At 44.9% G+C, this 14,974-nt stretch overlaps 1 protein-coding gene across 1 annotated transcript in view; it reads left to right on the top strand.

Moving 5' to 3' along the window:
* Positions 1 to 14,768, top strand: part of LOC308340223 (ATP synthase subunit d, mitochondrial-like) — a gene marked incomplete at both ends in the record, with an annotated part of 75,147 nt that extends 60,379 nt beyond the window's left edge. Inside the window, one exon of the mRNA XM_080799383.1 lies at positions 14,171 to 14,768. Coding sequence (XP_080655509.1) covers positions 14,171 to 14,768 — 598 coding nt within the window. The remainder of the gene's footprint in view (positions 1 to 14,170) is intronic.
* Between the last annotated feature and the right edge of the window lie 206 nt (positions 14,769 to 14,974).

Genomic DNA, 14,974 nt, shown 5'->3' on the forward strand with positions numbered 1-14,974 from the left:
GACCGTCAGTAGTGGGTCTGCTGGCAAAACGGAAGTACAGTTTTATGTAATGTAATCATGGAGGAGACAGCCCATCACTGTACTGCATTTCATGGATTAGAAGTGAGTCCCAGCTCCCACCCAGCATCCAGGGGAGGGGATTATCCAAGGGCATGAATACCAGGGATAAATGGGCTGCCTTAGAGTCAGCCACAATTAGATGTTGCAAAATGGTGATGTTCTAATTCTAGCATTCCTTCTTTGTTTGCTAGCCAGAACACTCCTAGAACAAGAAACTTCCCTTGATATATTATTTGGTTATCCACGGTATAATTCATAGAGGAAAGTTGGACTACATGCTTGATTCTTTCCTCTCATCTACCAGTTTTCAAAATGAACGTGTTGATTTCCTTGAATTATCCAGTGGCGACCAATTCTGTGGGCAGGTATTGTTAATTATGTAAATGGTAGTGTGCTAAGTATTGCATTCTGTTTATTCCTTCTTTGGTGCTGTTTTTCAGATCTATTAATGCTGCTACATGCACATCTAGTCCTTATCTTCTCTTGTTACATAGTATACTGGGATGTGTACCATCTATTTTATTGATCTGTTCATCCAGTGGATACCAAGACTGCTCTCAAATCTCTGTCACGGTGACCATTCTCATACAGCTTCACACCCTTGTATCTGCCCTGGAACTGCTGGATGATAGAGTATAATGAGTCACTTGGCTTAAGTGCTGTCAATTGCTTTCCAGATGGCTGCACAAACTTACTTTCTCGTGGAAATTATTTATTAACATATGTAGCTCAGCTTAATGAGAGAGGGAATGCCTCAGTATCCTCATTAATTTTATGCCTTTCACTAAGCTGCATTTCTTTTTGAAAAAGATTTTATTTATTTATTTGAGAGAGGGAGAGAGAGTACAAACTTAGAGATAGAACCTTATACTAGCTTTTTCCAGCCTGAAATGTTGTGATCTGGTAAATTATCCAAATTCTATTCCAGAAATGAGGGCGAAGTGGGAGGGGAGAAGGAGAGGACAAGGGGAGAACTGGGGAAGAGGCAGGGGAAATTACTTCATATATTTAGGAAGGGGCAAGAGGGAATCTTGCCTTAGCCTTCACCTGCTCAGCATCTCAATTTATAGACATGGAGACTGGGACCTAGGGGTGAAGCCATTTCTCCAAGGGTGACTCTGTGCATGTAAGATGCTAGGCTAGTCTGTTGGCTCCCAGGTGAGGTCTGGGAGGGTCAGGGGTGGGGGGGCAGGGACCAAGGGTAGAGAGGGATGAGCAGGCAGCTGAACACTGAGGCGGCTTGGGAGAGATCATTACTTAGGAGCCAGCAAAGAAGACACAGTTGGGAGGTGGGGAACATCGGCCTTTTGTCATCTCATGGAGACCTGCTCCTTTGCAAACACTTTACAAGCAGCTGATGTAATCTTCATCACAACTCTTTTGAAGGAGTGATTTTCATCCCTCCTTCAGAGATGTAGGAACAGAGACTCACAGTTATTAAGTAACTTCCTCAATGTCTGGCAGTTAGAAAGTGCCCAATGGCAACTCACAATCAACCTAATTTGTTGATGCAAAACCTTTGCTCTTACACAGGCACACAAAGAGTGTTTCAAGGAGGGTGTGATTAATGGAGCCTCATGCCGAAGAAAGGTCAAGGAGAGTGAGGAGAGGAAGTGGTTTCAGAGCTTGTGGTCTTAGGTGGAAAAAGCCTTTCCCCAGTTTCCTTCGGCTGCTGCTGTGGGGCAGTGGGAGGTCATATCTACTGATTTGGGGAGCCTTGAAGATGAGGAGAAACACTGAAATCATTTTGGACCACAGGCAAGTGGAAATACATGGTTGGATCTTGAAGCCTTAAATTATAGGCAGCTTCAAACCGAATTTTTCTGGCTTAATCACAAAGTTAAGGAAACCATAAGTGACCAGGATGAAAGTGGCTTTTGCTTAAGCCCGTAAAATTAAAATAGACAATAAAATAGAGAATATTCAAATGATGGCGATGACAGACCTGCCAGGAGGGAGGGCAGAGAGATTCCGTGAAAGTGTCCTTTGTGAGTGCCTGTGTCAGCAGAACCTAGCAGAGTGGGAAGTTTGTCTGACTTGCAAGTCCACTGAAAAATTAATGTGTTGGGTAGCAAGGAGAAATAAATGATCGATGAGCTTCTCTACATGCATTCTCTTCTTTGGAGAAGAGATTTCAATTTGGGCATCTTAACCAGGAGAGAGGTTTTTTTTTTTTTTTTCTTTCTCAAACAGCATGTTAATGAGTGGGGCAGAAATAAATCCATTGCTTCCAAAAAATACAGAGATTGTAGTTCAAATGGCAGAGTGCCAGGCAAGTTGCATTTTGGGTTTTAAAAAACCCAGCATTTCATGACCATGGCAAAGACGGAGGCAGGGTTGACAGGAGGGGCTCTTTATTGAAGCCAGGTGTGAGCTGTCTCCTCTTCCTGGCCCGGACACTGCCTGGGCCCCGAGGACAATTTCCTGTGGTGGTTGTGCCTTCTTGGCCCAAGTCCCTGGTGCACCAGAATCCTTTCTGTTGCTCCCACGATCTCTTTTTTCTTTTTGTCCCTTTCTCCTCTTTCTTTTCCTTCCTTCCTTTCATCCTTCCTTCCTTCCTTTTCTTTTCTTTCCTTTCTTTCTTCCTCTTTCCTTCCTGCTACAGACTGCGTGTTTGTATTCTGCCAAAATTCCTGTGTTGAGGTCCTGAGCCCCATGGGGTCATGGTATGGAGATGGGGTCTTTGGGAGGTAATTAGATTTGGATGAGGTCATGGGGGCAGAACCGCCATGATGACATGGGTGTCCATAGAAGGTGATGAAGAGACCAGAGCTCTCTGTTGGCCATCTGAGGACACAGTGAGAAGGTGACTGTCTACAAGCCAGGAACTGGATCCTCACTGGAACTGGACCAGGCTGGCATCCTGATCTTAGACTCTCATTCTCCAGGACTGTGAACAATGTTTGTTGGTTAAGCCCCCCAGGCTATGGTATTTTGTTACAGCAGCCTGAGCAGATTAGACACCTCTCTTCCAAAGCCTACTTCCTTGAGCAGTTTCACTACCATAGCTAATATCAAAGATGTTTAAAAATTATTCATAATTCCCACATTTGGCTCATGGCATTGGACCAATAGGATGTTATCTGTGTTCAACGTGACAGTAGTAGAACTTCTTTGACCCAGGAATGAGCATTCCTGTTTACCCTTAGCTGAGGAGAGGCAGCATTTGTACCTTTTGCTGGATAACTTCTTCTGCAAAATAAGGTGATACCGCATGCCTCACCACAGGCCTGTCAGAAGTGAATTAAAAATGTGAAAGTGCCTAGCTCAGTGCCTGGCGTGCTGAAGCTACTTGGTAAATTCTGGTTGTCCTGAATATAAAAGAAGGATGGCTGATCCATTCCACCTTCCAAAGGAAAGGGGGATCTGTCCCTTCCTCGACGGGAAAGGAGTGAGAAAATCCTGAAAAGGGAAGAGAGAAGTCAAGGAATGGAACTTGAAGATCTGTGCTCTGAGCCAGCTGCTTTGTAGGAGATGCAAGATGGGTATTGGGAAACTTGTAGAATTTGAAGAAGCCTGGAGAGAAGATAGCATCATCCTGGGTACTGGATGGTGACATTTTATTACGGGCATTAAACTGGTTAACACCTGAGGTCACCTAGAGAAACCCTGTGGAGGGACCTGCAGGAATCACTGTTCATGTTCAAGCTGACACTTCCATCCAACCCACGAGGTTAATGAGGGCAAAGCTCTCAAGCGATCTCCATGGTGTCAAATCCAACACGTGTTTTTTGGTTCTGACTTTCTTTGACCGATGGAAAATATCTGATATTGGGGACATCCCCCTCCAAAGCCTTCTTTTCCAGTGGCTATGTGACAAAATCAATCTAATCTGTCTTAGGATCCTTCTTTGGGTTCTCTTCCTCTGTGTGTCCTTCAAGGACTGGTGTTGCCAAGGTTTTGATGCTTATCTTTCTTCCATCCTTTTAGGTAATTTGATTTCTTTACTTTTAACCCCCACCTACATATAGACAACACCCAGTATACAATTGCTGATCTTCCTCAGGAAGTCCTTCTCATTCAGCTTGCTCTAGCCAGCTGCCCCGCCCATCAGATCTCCACTCAGGTGCCCCTGCCCGCCCTCAGCCCTCCAGCCCCATCCCAGAGCTGCTTTAGGCGAGACCGCTGCTTCTCCTCTGAAGAGCTATGACTTTCTACCTGATGTCCTGACATCTGGTTTTGCCCTCTCATCCCTTCTGGCAGGACAGTGAGCGTTCTAAAACACATAAGCTTTAAAAAAAAAAATTCAACCTGATAGTTTGTCTTTTAATAAATAAACTTAATATGTTGCTACTGATTGTGATAGTGTCATCATTGGACTTACTGCTACTATCTTAAAAATATGTATTTTTATTTCTCCACAACTCCTCTTTCTCTCCATTGTTTTGAAAACCGTACATTTAATTTTTTTGGTAAGTCATCCGTATGTTTTTCGTATACATGGTTGTTTTAACTACGTCTAAAATGATCCAGCAGGTCTGTCCTCGTCCTTAACAGGACATATATCACTGAATGTTTCAAATATCACTGCTGTTCTTGGGGTAGAGTTGGAAAGTTCTCAAATTGAGCTCACAACAGCATCTTGCCCAGAAGTGCCCCTTTCCGGTTTGTCTTTGTTCTCCCATACTTGTCCCATAGCAGGCAATCCCCAAATTTTGATGGTTGGCCACTACTGAGATGTGGACCTCCTGGAGACACAGAGGCCAGAGGGTAAGAAAACTCAAGTCAGGGAAAGTTCTGCATGTTGAACTGGGCTTCACATACTCCACTGGGCATTTGAGATCTTCCTTTTCTGAACAGAAAGTTTACCTCAGAAATCCTGATTTCCTGGCGGACCATCAGGGTGTTCAAGTGTCCTCAATACCGGAGAGAGTCCTGATCCTCTTACTGTAGAGAAGCCATCCTCACCCACTTAAGAGACTTCAGTGTCAGTGTTTAAAGAGTGATGTCCTGTAAGCTGACTTGTCCTTCATCAGATCATTCGTAGCCTTAAATTGGAGTCTTTGGATCCGCGGGTCAGTGTTTATCTTCAGCGGGCAACTCAGCGGTGGAGACGGGAGTTGCTGATGGCTGATGGGATAGCAGCTTGTGTGAAAAGCTGATCTCAGATAATCCATAGAGCAGATAATCTGCTTTAGGCTAATCAGGTACCTTCTGTGGAGAAAAATAAGTCAGTAATATGCTCTCAGCAGGAAATTTTGTCAGTGGGTTGTCAGAACTCAAGGGTGTGATTACAATCTAACTTCAGTGTAACTTTGACTCCTCTGTGTATTTTTCTCATTTATCTTGTGAGTCATAGAAATATTTTGATGATGGCAGCAAAGCCGATGGCTATTTGTATTTGACTTTCCCCAAGCTGGAAGAGTCTTATCCAACTACAGGGAAAAAAAAAAAAAGTGCCACATTGTTATGGTTCTATATTTCTAGCACATGACCTCAGCTCTTCGCCCTTATTGGAAATATATGAAGTTTAGAAGACTGAGCCCTGGGTGCACTGGGCATCCTGGTTTGCTGCAAGTTTCTGCAGTCTGGGCTCCTAGCTGGTTGCAGGCAGTATAGGAGACATAGCATGTTTTTGCTTGTCCATCATCCATTTCTATCCTTCTAGGAACTGAATGCTTTTCTCTTATGGAGAACATATTCTATAACCTGAGACAGGTCTCCCCTGCCACAGAAGAAGCCACATGATCCAAGAATAATTTGGGAATGGATATGTGACCCCAACAGGACATTTTTGCTGGAATAATTGGAAAATACTCTCATTCCACCGGAGCTCTGTGCTGGTAACCATCTTCAACCTTTTGGAGAACACTTGTCCAACAGGTGGAGATAGGCCCTGCTCTCTCAAGAGACATCTATATTTTGGGGTGCCTGGGTTGCTCAGACTGTTAAGCATCGGACTCTTGGTTTTGGCTCAAGTCATGATCTTGGGGTTGTGAGATCGAGTCCCATGTCAAGCTTCATGGGAGGTCTGTTTGAGGGCTCACTCTCTCTCCCTATGCCCCTCCCCTTGCATGCTCTCTCACTCTCTTTAAAAAAAAAAAACTTTAAAAAAGATATTTACATTTTTTCTTATTAATTAATTAATTAATTTTAATAAACATATAATGTATTTTTATCCCCAGGGGTACAGGTCTGTGAATCGCCAGGTTTACACATTTCACAGCACTCATCATAGCACATACCCTCCCCAATGTCCATTTCCCCACCACCCTCTCCCGTCCCCCCTCCCCCCAGCAACCTTCAGTCTGTTTTTTGAGATTGAGTCTTTTATGGTTTGTCTCCCTCCCAATCCCATCATCTTTCATTTTTTCTTTTCCTACCCCCCCAAACCCCCCCCACATTGCATCTCCACTTCCTCATATCAGGGAGATCATATGATAGTTGTCTTTCTCCGACTCACTTATTTCGCTAAGCATAATGCCCTCTAGTTCCATCCACGTCGTCGCAAGGACATTTACATTTTTATTTCAAATTTATTTATAATAAAATTTGAATATGTTTAAGATGTACAACATACAATGTGATGACTTGATACATATAGTAAAATGACTACTACAGTCAAGCTAATTAACATGTCATCTCCTTATATAGTTACCTTCCTCTTCCTTCTTCCTCTTCTTCTTCTTTTTTGTGGTGAGAGGATCTGAAATCCACTTTCTTAGCAAATTTCTAATATTTAATACAGTATTGTTAACCCATAAATACACTGTGTATTAGATCTCTAGAATTTTTCATTCTACATAAATTCAACTTCGTACCCTTTGACAAAAATCCCCCCACCCCACCCTCAATCCCCCTACCCCACAACCCCTGTTTTACTCTCTGCTTCTACATATTTGTCATTTTTAGAGTCCACATGTAAGTAAGATCATGCAGTACTTTTTTATTGTGGCTGGCTTGTTTCACTTAGGTAATGTCCTCTAGGTTCATCGGTGTGGTTGTGAATAACAGAATCTCTTTTTTCTCAGGCTAAATAATATTCCACTGTATGTTTGTGTGTGTGTGTGTGTGTGTGTGTGTGTGCGCGCGTGCGCGCGCCCATGCACATGCACATGACACACGTTTCTTTATCCATTCGTCTGCTGATGGACACTTAGTTTGTTTCTATGTCCTGGCTATTGTGAATAATGCTGTAATGAACAATGAGGGTGGAGGTATATTTTGGAGGTATTGATTTCATTTCTTTTGGGTATACACCAGAGTAGGGATTGCTGGATCCTCTGGTAGCTCTATTTTTAATTTGGGGAGAGGGGATGACTTCCATATTGTTTTCCATAGTGGCTGTGCCAATCTACCTTCCTGCCAATACCTCATCCAACCACATTCCTGTATCCCAACCACATCCTCACCAACAGCTGTCATTGTTTACCTTTTGGGATAACAACCTCTGCTGACATTATTGCAGACCTTATATCCAGCTTTGCCTGAAGTCAAATGCACCCAAGTCTGTAAACCCCTGGATTTCTTTCTTGGCTCTCACTAAGTTGAGTTGAATATCCGTCCCTTGAGATTGAAAGTGTCCTCATCCTTATCCAAAGAAGTTGGGAGTGGGAGTCATTCATCAGAAATTTTGATGGGAAACTCATGTATGCATTTCACCCATTCTGGGCCCAAGCTATTGATGTTGTGTGCTTCATTACCGGGCCCACCCAGGGTATCAGTTCATGAGGCTTACTGGGCAAGCATTGATTTGCCCAAGAAGTCAACTTATTTGATCAATGGAAGCAGGAGGAGCCAAAGTCAAAACTGGGGACAGGGAGAAGAGGAATAGGACCATGTAATAGGGCATCTGCTTGTCCTTGGAACCAGACAGAAACCAGAGGTATTGTGTGCCTCCCTGCAGGAAGGGCCAGCCACTGAGGATGTCCCTCTCTGGACACTCGAGCTGCTTTCTGTCCGCTCACCCAAGGCTGCTGAAACACCAGTTTACCCAGAGAGTCAAAGTCATTTTCCCCAGTCTGCATAGTCTCCCAGTTTCTAGGGAACTTCTCCAGTCATCAGACCACACTTCCTCCCTGCCTTGGGGAAAAGAGAAGCAGCAGTTAGAAGGAGTCAGTGGGCACAAGATTGTACAAACAACAAGGGAAAATGTCCCATAGATGAACGAGACAATGTGTGTGCTCTGTGTAACTGGAAGCCTCTGCAGAACAGGTAGATGTTCTAGAAATTCAAGGTGAGGAGGACAGGACGGGGAACCTCAGAGCTTGCCACCTCCTGACAAAAGCTGTGGAGCTTCTGACTCAGGCCCACACAATCAAACTGTAGTGAGTCTCTGTGGGGTGGGAGGGGTGGCAGGGGAAGAAGGCACAGAAATGAGTGTGTAAGGCAAAGCAGATGTGAGGAGGAGGGCTGATTCGAGATTAGAATCTTGTTCTTTCCTTCTGTGCGTCATGTTATGAAGGGACCCCTGAATCTTAATATGGACTGGAACAGAAACACTGAAACTGTCTCTGGGGGCAAAGCCTGGGGGTGGTTCGGGAGGATGGAACAGGAGAGGAAGTGGTTTTGTAGGAGGATGAAAAAGAGGTGAATGAAGACTGTTTCTTAACCAGAAGCTGCCCTCGAGGTATGCAAGGAAGGCAAGGAATTCTGGGCTTCTAGGGAGACCCCAGACCTCAGGTCCTGACCCATGTAGAGCACAGAGGGCTGGGATCAGAAGAAGCCTGCTGAGAAAGTGGGATTTGCTGCCACAGGAAGGTCTCCTGCGCTGACCAGTCCTAGCCACGACTGACATTTAAACAGGAAAGTACGCACACAGAACAAGGGAACATGCCCTACCCCCTCTGTCTAGACACCTTGGGCTGGGAGACTGGTCCCTTCTGTCGCTCTCCTCATGGTGTACAATCCATTACCTCAACCTTCCTGGCCTTTCGTCCGCAAACTCAGCTGTGTATCATTCATTCAGTGCCTACGTGCCACATGACACGTCCTATCAGTGCCAGGACAAAAGAGTGAAGGGACACATGTGGTTTCTGCCTTCACCTTTCTGCCTTCTCCGTGTCTGTCAAACCCCTCCGTCCAATTGCCCTTTTCAAGGGCTGATGACTGAGGTGTGCGCACAGTCTGTGTTCCTAACCAAGGAAAAAACCTCCGAGCTGTCTGTGGTGCGTCAGCATCCTCCCCCTGTCTCCTGTTCCCAGCCTCTGCCCTGCCAGTTGTGGTTCCTCAGGCTGACCGTGGGCAGGAAGCCTCGGCTGGCCTCCCCACCATCAAGGTCTTTCCTCTGCGTCTCCGGCCCTGCCCCCAAACAGGGGGATTCTGGGGAGGCCAAAATCTAATCATTCACTCCACTGATTTAATGTGTAACAAGAGTGGGAGATACTGCCCTAGGAAAGAGCTTCCTAACACATCCAAAATCCTTGCAGCGGTGTCAGAGATGGAACTAGGTAGACAGCACACATTAGACATTATTATTTCTATTCCATTCATTCCCATTTAAGAGCGGGTTCCTCATGTGAAACCCAGCTCAGAAATAGTCAAACGACCTGTCACAGTCACCATCAAGAGCTCCCTCCATCACTTACCTGATAGCGTGTCCTGAAGAGAATTAAAAATACATGGAGAAAAGCTGGTCAATTCAGTTGCTCTCTAGAAATCTTGAGCCCGAGTCTGTCCTGGGCCTCTTCCGGGGTTCTAGAACACACACTGACATTAGATGGGAGCTTTCACCTCTGGGCCCTCCGGCATTGGCAGGATGTGACTTGCTCATGGGTTCGTGGTGGAAGTGTGAAGTGTGTGAAGGCAGGTGACCAAAACTGGACGTGGGCCAAGGGATGAGAGCTTTACCTGAGGTAGGAGTGTTTTACTGGTTGCTTTACTTGGTACTAGAACAAATCTGACAAGTTCTAGTCCTCACGGAAGCCTCTTGAAGAGCTCCCCGGTCTTGTCAGCAGCTCTCCCTCCGTGGTGCTATCCCCAGCTTGCGTTCGCCATGGAGAGACTTCCTTCTGCGTACCTGGGGTAGACGTGGCCGCAACCACAGGAGTCCTGGGCTGAGTCTTCCTTGTGGTGAGGAGACAGGGCTGGCTGACATGATGGAGCCAGTACTCCAGGATCATGCTGGTTGACCAAGTTGGTCAGTTGAAAAATTCCTTAAAATACCCCAGGGGCATGTTTTTATTTTGTATTGTTTTTTAAGGAATAAATATTCCAAGACCCTGATGCCAGAAAAGAGAGCTCTATGACTCTTATACAACTGGCCATGTTGCAAGTTTACAAAAAATTAGTTAAAAGACTAGAAATTATGGTTACAAAAATATCTCTGCTAATAGTTTACTGTCTGGCTTGAGTGAGTTTGACTTTAAGGTGTGGTGGCTCTGGAAATTTATCGTGAGTCACTCCATAATAACAGGCTGCACTATCAGGCATCAGCCCACACACAATTTTCCAGCCCTGAACTTTGAATGTTTCTTACAAAATGAAAATAATACAGTCTTATGCTTTATTCTAGGGATGAGGTGGTTGATACCACTTTAGACTTTGCTGAAGCCTTGTGAATTTGATGTTTCCTATGAAATCAAAATGTTTGGAGGAAGCCTCTTGTTCTCCGTTGGCAGACACAAATCTTTAAGAGAAAAACCATGCACATACAGTCTGTTGTCTATAGGTTGATTGCCTCCTTGTGCGTTATTTGCTTGACCTGGACTATCGTCTCTCTAAGTGGCCATCTCAGCCCTTGGAATCATAATTATACATTTGAAGGAAGACTAAACTAGCAAACACAGATGGTTATCTCTCCACTTGCTTTATTTTCTCCTGTCTTTTTCTTGTCTCTGTTCTCTTCCTGGGTTTGGAAAACCGTAGATATGCTTTCTCCCGTACTGAATCAGCCTCATGGAGGAGACAGTAAGTAGATACCTTTTTTTTCTTTATACATGGGGCTTGTCTAGAGTTTTAATGGTTATTCCAGTGCAACTGGGCTCTTGGAAGACCAACTTTTATTGTGTCAACTCATGGGAGACCAGTGTTATCCTGAAAGCCTTTCTCCGTCCGGGACCTCTTCTTGACTCATCGAATTCTTCCTCAGCATTCATGGTGCTGCTAAAATCCTTCTTTCTGCAGGTTTCCTGCTTGTCCTTGTCTCTTCTTCAAGATTCCCATGGCAAACACTGCGTACATCCGTTTTGGATGCTTGGTCGCTGTGTTTAACTCATCTTTGCCTACTCATCTCCTCAACTGGTCTGTAATTTCCTTGAGGGGAAAAAATGCTTTGTTCATTTCTGTCATCCTCATTGTTTAGTGCATGCAAGGTACCCCAGAAATGCTGGTTCATTTGTAAAAGTAGTTTGTATGTACATTAACTCTCATTTAGGGCAAAACTGTGTGATAGGTGCCTTAAGAGGCTTTTTCACCTCCACTGTCTTGTTGAATCTTCCCAAGGACCCAAGGAGATAAATATCATCATAATTTTTTACGTGGTGGAACTAAGACACTAAGAGCATCCCTGGGATCTCCGGAGCCAGGAAATGGCATTCCATCTGTACAGCGAGAATAGGATTATCAAGGCTAAGTGGCAGGGATGCTTCCTTGTCCAGAGAGGGAAGCCTGCTTAGGAAGTTGGCTTGAGGAGCCCTGGAACCTGCTGGATGTGCTTCAGGGAATAACTGCAAGCTGCTGGCCCGCTCCCACTCGCTGGCCCGGACCCATGGCCCCAGCTGGGGCTGGAGACCTGCCACTCGAGTGTCTCTCTAAAGTCCTCCTTTCATTCTTCTGATTATATCCTTGTTATGCTAACTGACATCACAGGATCCTGATGACCGTGGGCAGGGAGACCGCCTCTGCAAGCTCTGTCTTTTATTTTCCCTGGATTGTGCTATTTTTTTTTTTTCTCTCTATTTGATGGACTTGTGTCCTTTGCACCATCTCCCAGACAGCTTCCTTGGCAAATTTTCTTTCAGAGCCTGCTCTGGGCACAAAGGATAAAGGAGAGCATCTGGCCCAGAGGATAAGGAAGCTACTCTGTAGGAACTGAGTGGGGCTCTAAAGTCCCTTGAACCCATGGTGGGTGAGGGGGCTCGTTGCAATCTGCGTGTCTGTGCTCACAGAGCAACATGGCCGCACTGTGCACTGGGCTGCTCGCCCCCCACGCGGTGAACTTGAACCAGCTTGCCTGGATAAGAGTCTGCATGACTGTAGTGAGGAGCAATCCTGGTGCCTAGCAAAAGAGCATTACAACAAAAAGAGAAGACTTGGCCAACGTACTCCAGCGGTTTTATATAATTTTCTTATGTTAGTCAATAAACCAGTCTTGGTGGGGGAGGGCTGTGAAAAGTTTCACCCGTACATGGCAGTTTCTCAGTGTCAAATGTCTGTCACAAATTTTGCTTGTGGTCACCTCCGAAGCCTACAATTTAAAAAAAAAAAAAAAACACACAGCAATTATCTCAACCAAAGTGCTATTGAGTGCACTTTCCAGTGGTTGGTCCTCAGGCTCCTTTCCCAACAATGTTTTCCTCGTGCAAAAAAGCCCAAAGGAGCGTGTGCGTGGCTCCTGAAGCCGAGAAGTCAACTCTGCGGAAAATTTGCATGCCGTAATTGAGTTGCCGGGAATACTCAAGACATAATTCTTCAGGCTTGCAATGATCATCACGAGTCCCTGCAACCTTCCAGGCTGGCAGTGGAAATGGCTGCCAGACTCTTCCATTCCCCTGTCATCTGGGTCTTAGATCGAAACTTCATAACCCAGCTCAGATCCCCTGGTTTTTAGGAGGTGATAGCTGGTGAACCCTCAGCTTTCCTCACCCTTAAGCTCCTGCAGGAGGTTAGGCTTTTATAACTCCTTTGCCAAGTATTATGTTGGACCGAACAATTTAATACAGAGACATCTTGCGACCCTGGCTACAGGGTGCGTTCTTGGAGGGAAAGCCTGTAGTAGATGCAGAGTACTTTTGAATGAATGAACCAAGAGATGAATTTTGCACTTTTTGGAATTTTGGGAGTGATTTGACCCCGTGCACATACATGACATGGAAGTGTGCCTGGGCTTGAGGAAGTCCCCGGGCTGAAGTTGAGGAAGCAGCCCCTGTAGAATCCCTGTGGATAATTTTCAAGAAAATTACTTGGCCAATCATTCCTGGATGCTGGGCTGAATTTAACATAGGGATTATGAATCTGCAGAAATTCCTTGTCTGCCCTAATGTGCAAACATACAATACGAGATGAGTATGAGTATTTTTTGTGTTTGTGTATGTGTGTGGGGGTGATAAATTGGATCCTGTCACTATTCTGCAATGAAGCAGCAGACACAACTGACTTAAAGGAATCTTCCCTCACTCCATCATTCTGCCAGGTCATACCCTGGGATCACTTCTTGTGTGTGTGTTCAGGCACCCTTTTCTCTGAGTCTGGATTTTGAATCATAAAATGCTTCCATGGTGGAACCTTTAGACATCCAGAGTCCCAGAAAGCTCAGACAGTAAACCTTAATGTGCAGATATGGAGAAGTGTTGGGAGGATGTTTCTTGGTATTATCTAGGTTGAAGGCAGGTGAAAACTTTCTTCTGGTGGTTTTGGATGACTGTCTCTATGGTCCTAAATTCCCAGGACCAAACAGAGGCAAAACTGCCAAAGGAAATCTACCTCTGGAAGTTTCTCGTCTCCCCTCCCCTCTATTGTCTGCTCTTTCCCAAGGTAATGGTGCATTTCTGAAAGGTAATGGGTTTGCAATGGTGTCCAAACCCGTTGCACAGATGGCCTTTTCCCCTGGCCTCTGATCAAATGCTGGGTCCAAGATGATACTCCTTTGGACTCTTGAGATGACTCTGAGTTCAACTGGAACCTCCAGTGAAGCCTAGTGCTAATAATAACATGTGCTCTTCTGGGCAGCATTTACAGAAGTGAGTACCGATTGAAGAGGGAATGGTCCTAGGGTGTTCTGCACTTGTCAGATCATGTGTATTCTGTTCTCAGGGCCGTCCTTTAAAAGGAACATTGGTAAATAGGGACACATTCAGAAAAGGGTGAGAAAATATGAGGACATATTGTGGGAGGAATGAGGGAAGATTTGGGTATTTGCAACCTGACTAAAAAGGCCAGAAAGATCCTAGAATCTGACCTAGTTTGAACGCCTGTCTGGTGTTTGAATTCATCTTCTATGTATCTCTACCAGATTATCGACCACACTTGGTCTGACTATCTCTTATGACTTAAAACTAGAACAAAAAGTTCTGTTCCTTGCTGCTGTGGATTCTGGGCAGCCGGGGTCGGTGAAGGATCTCAAGACGGCTGGGCGAAAACTTGCTCTAAAAACCATTGAGTGCGTAGCTTTTGGGGAGATCATACCCCGAAACCAGAAGGTCATTGCTAACTCCCTGAAATCTTGGAATGAGACACTTACCTCCAAGTTGGCTACTCTCCCTGAGAAACCCCCTGTTACCGACTGGGCTTACTACAAGGCCAATGTGGCAAAGGCTGGCTTGGTTCATGACTTTGAGAAGAAGTTCAATGCCCTGAAGATTCCTGTGCCAGAGGATAAATACACTTATCAGGTGGATGCTGAAGGAAAAGAAGATGTGAAAAGTTGTGCTGAGTTTTTGTCTGTCTCAAAGGCCAGGATTGTGGAATACGAAAGACAGCTGGAGAAGCTAAGGAACATAATTCCATTTGATCAGATGACCTTTGAGGACATGAATGAAGCCTTCCCAGAAACCAAATTAGACGAGAAGAAATATCTCTATTGGCCTCACAAGCCACCCGAAAATTTATAAACTTGAGGTGGGGAGAGAGCTCTGGCCCTTGTATTATAAACGCTGGACATTAAAAATAATGGATACGGTAAAAAAAAAAAAAAAAGTTAGAACAAAAAACCTAAAACTCCAGAACATGGCAGCCTCCTTTAAATATTTAAGCAGAATGGTGTAAAACCTCTGAAGACAGGACTTTTGCCAGTGTGAAGAAATGAGAGGAAGGCATT

This window comes from Martes martes (genome assembly GCF_963455335.1).
Source record: "Martes martes genome assembly, chromosome: 3".
NCBI lineage: Eukaryota > Metazoa > Chordata > Mammalia > Carnivora > Mustelidae > Martes > Martes martes.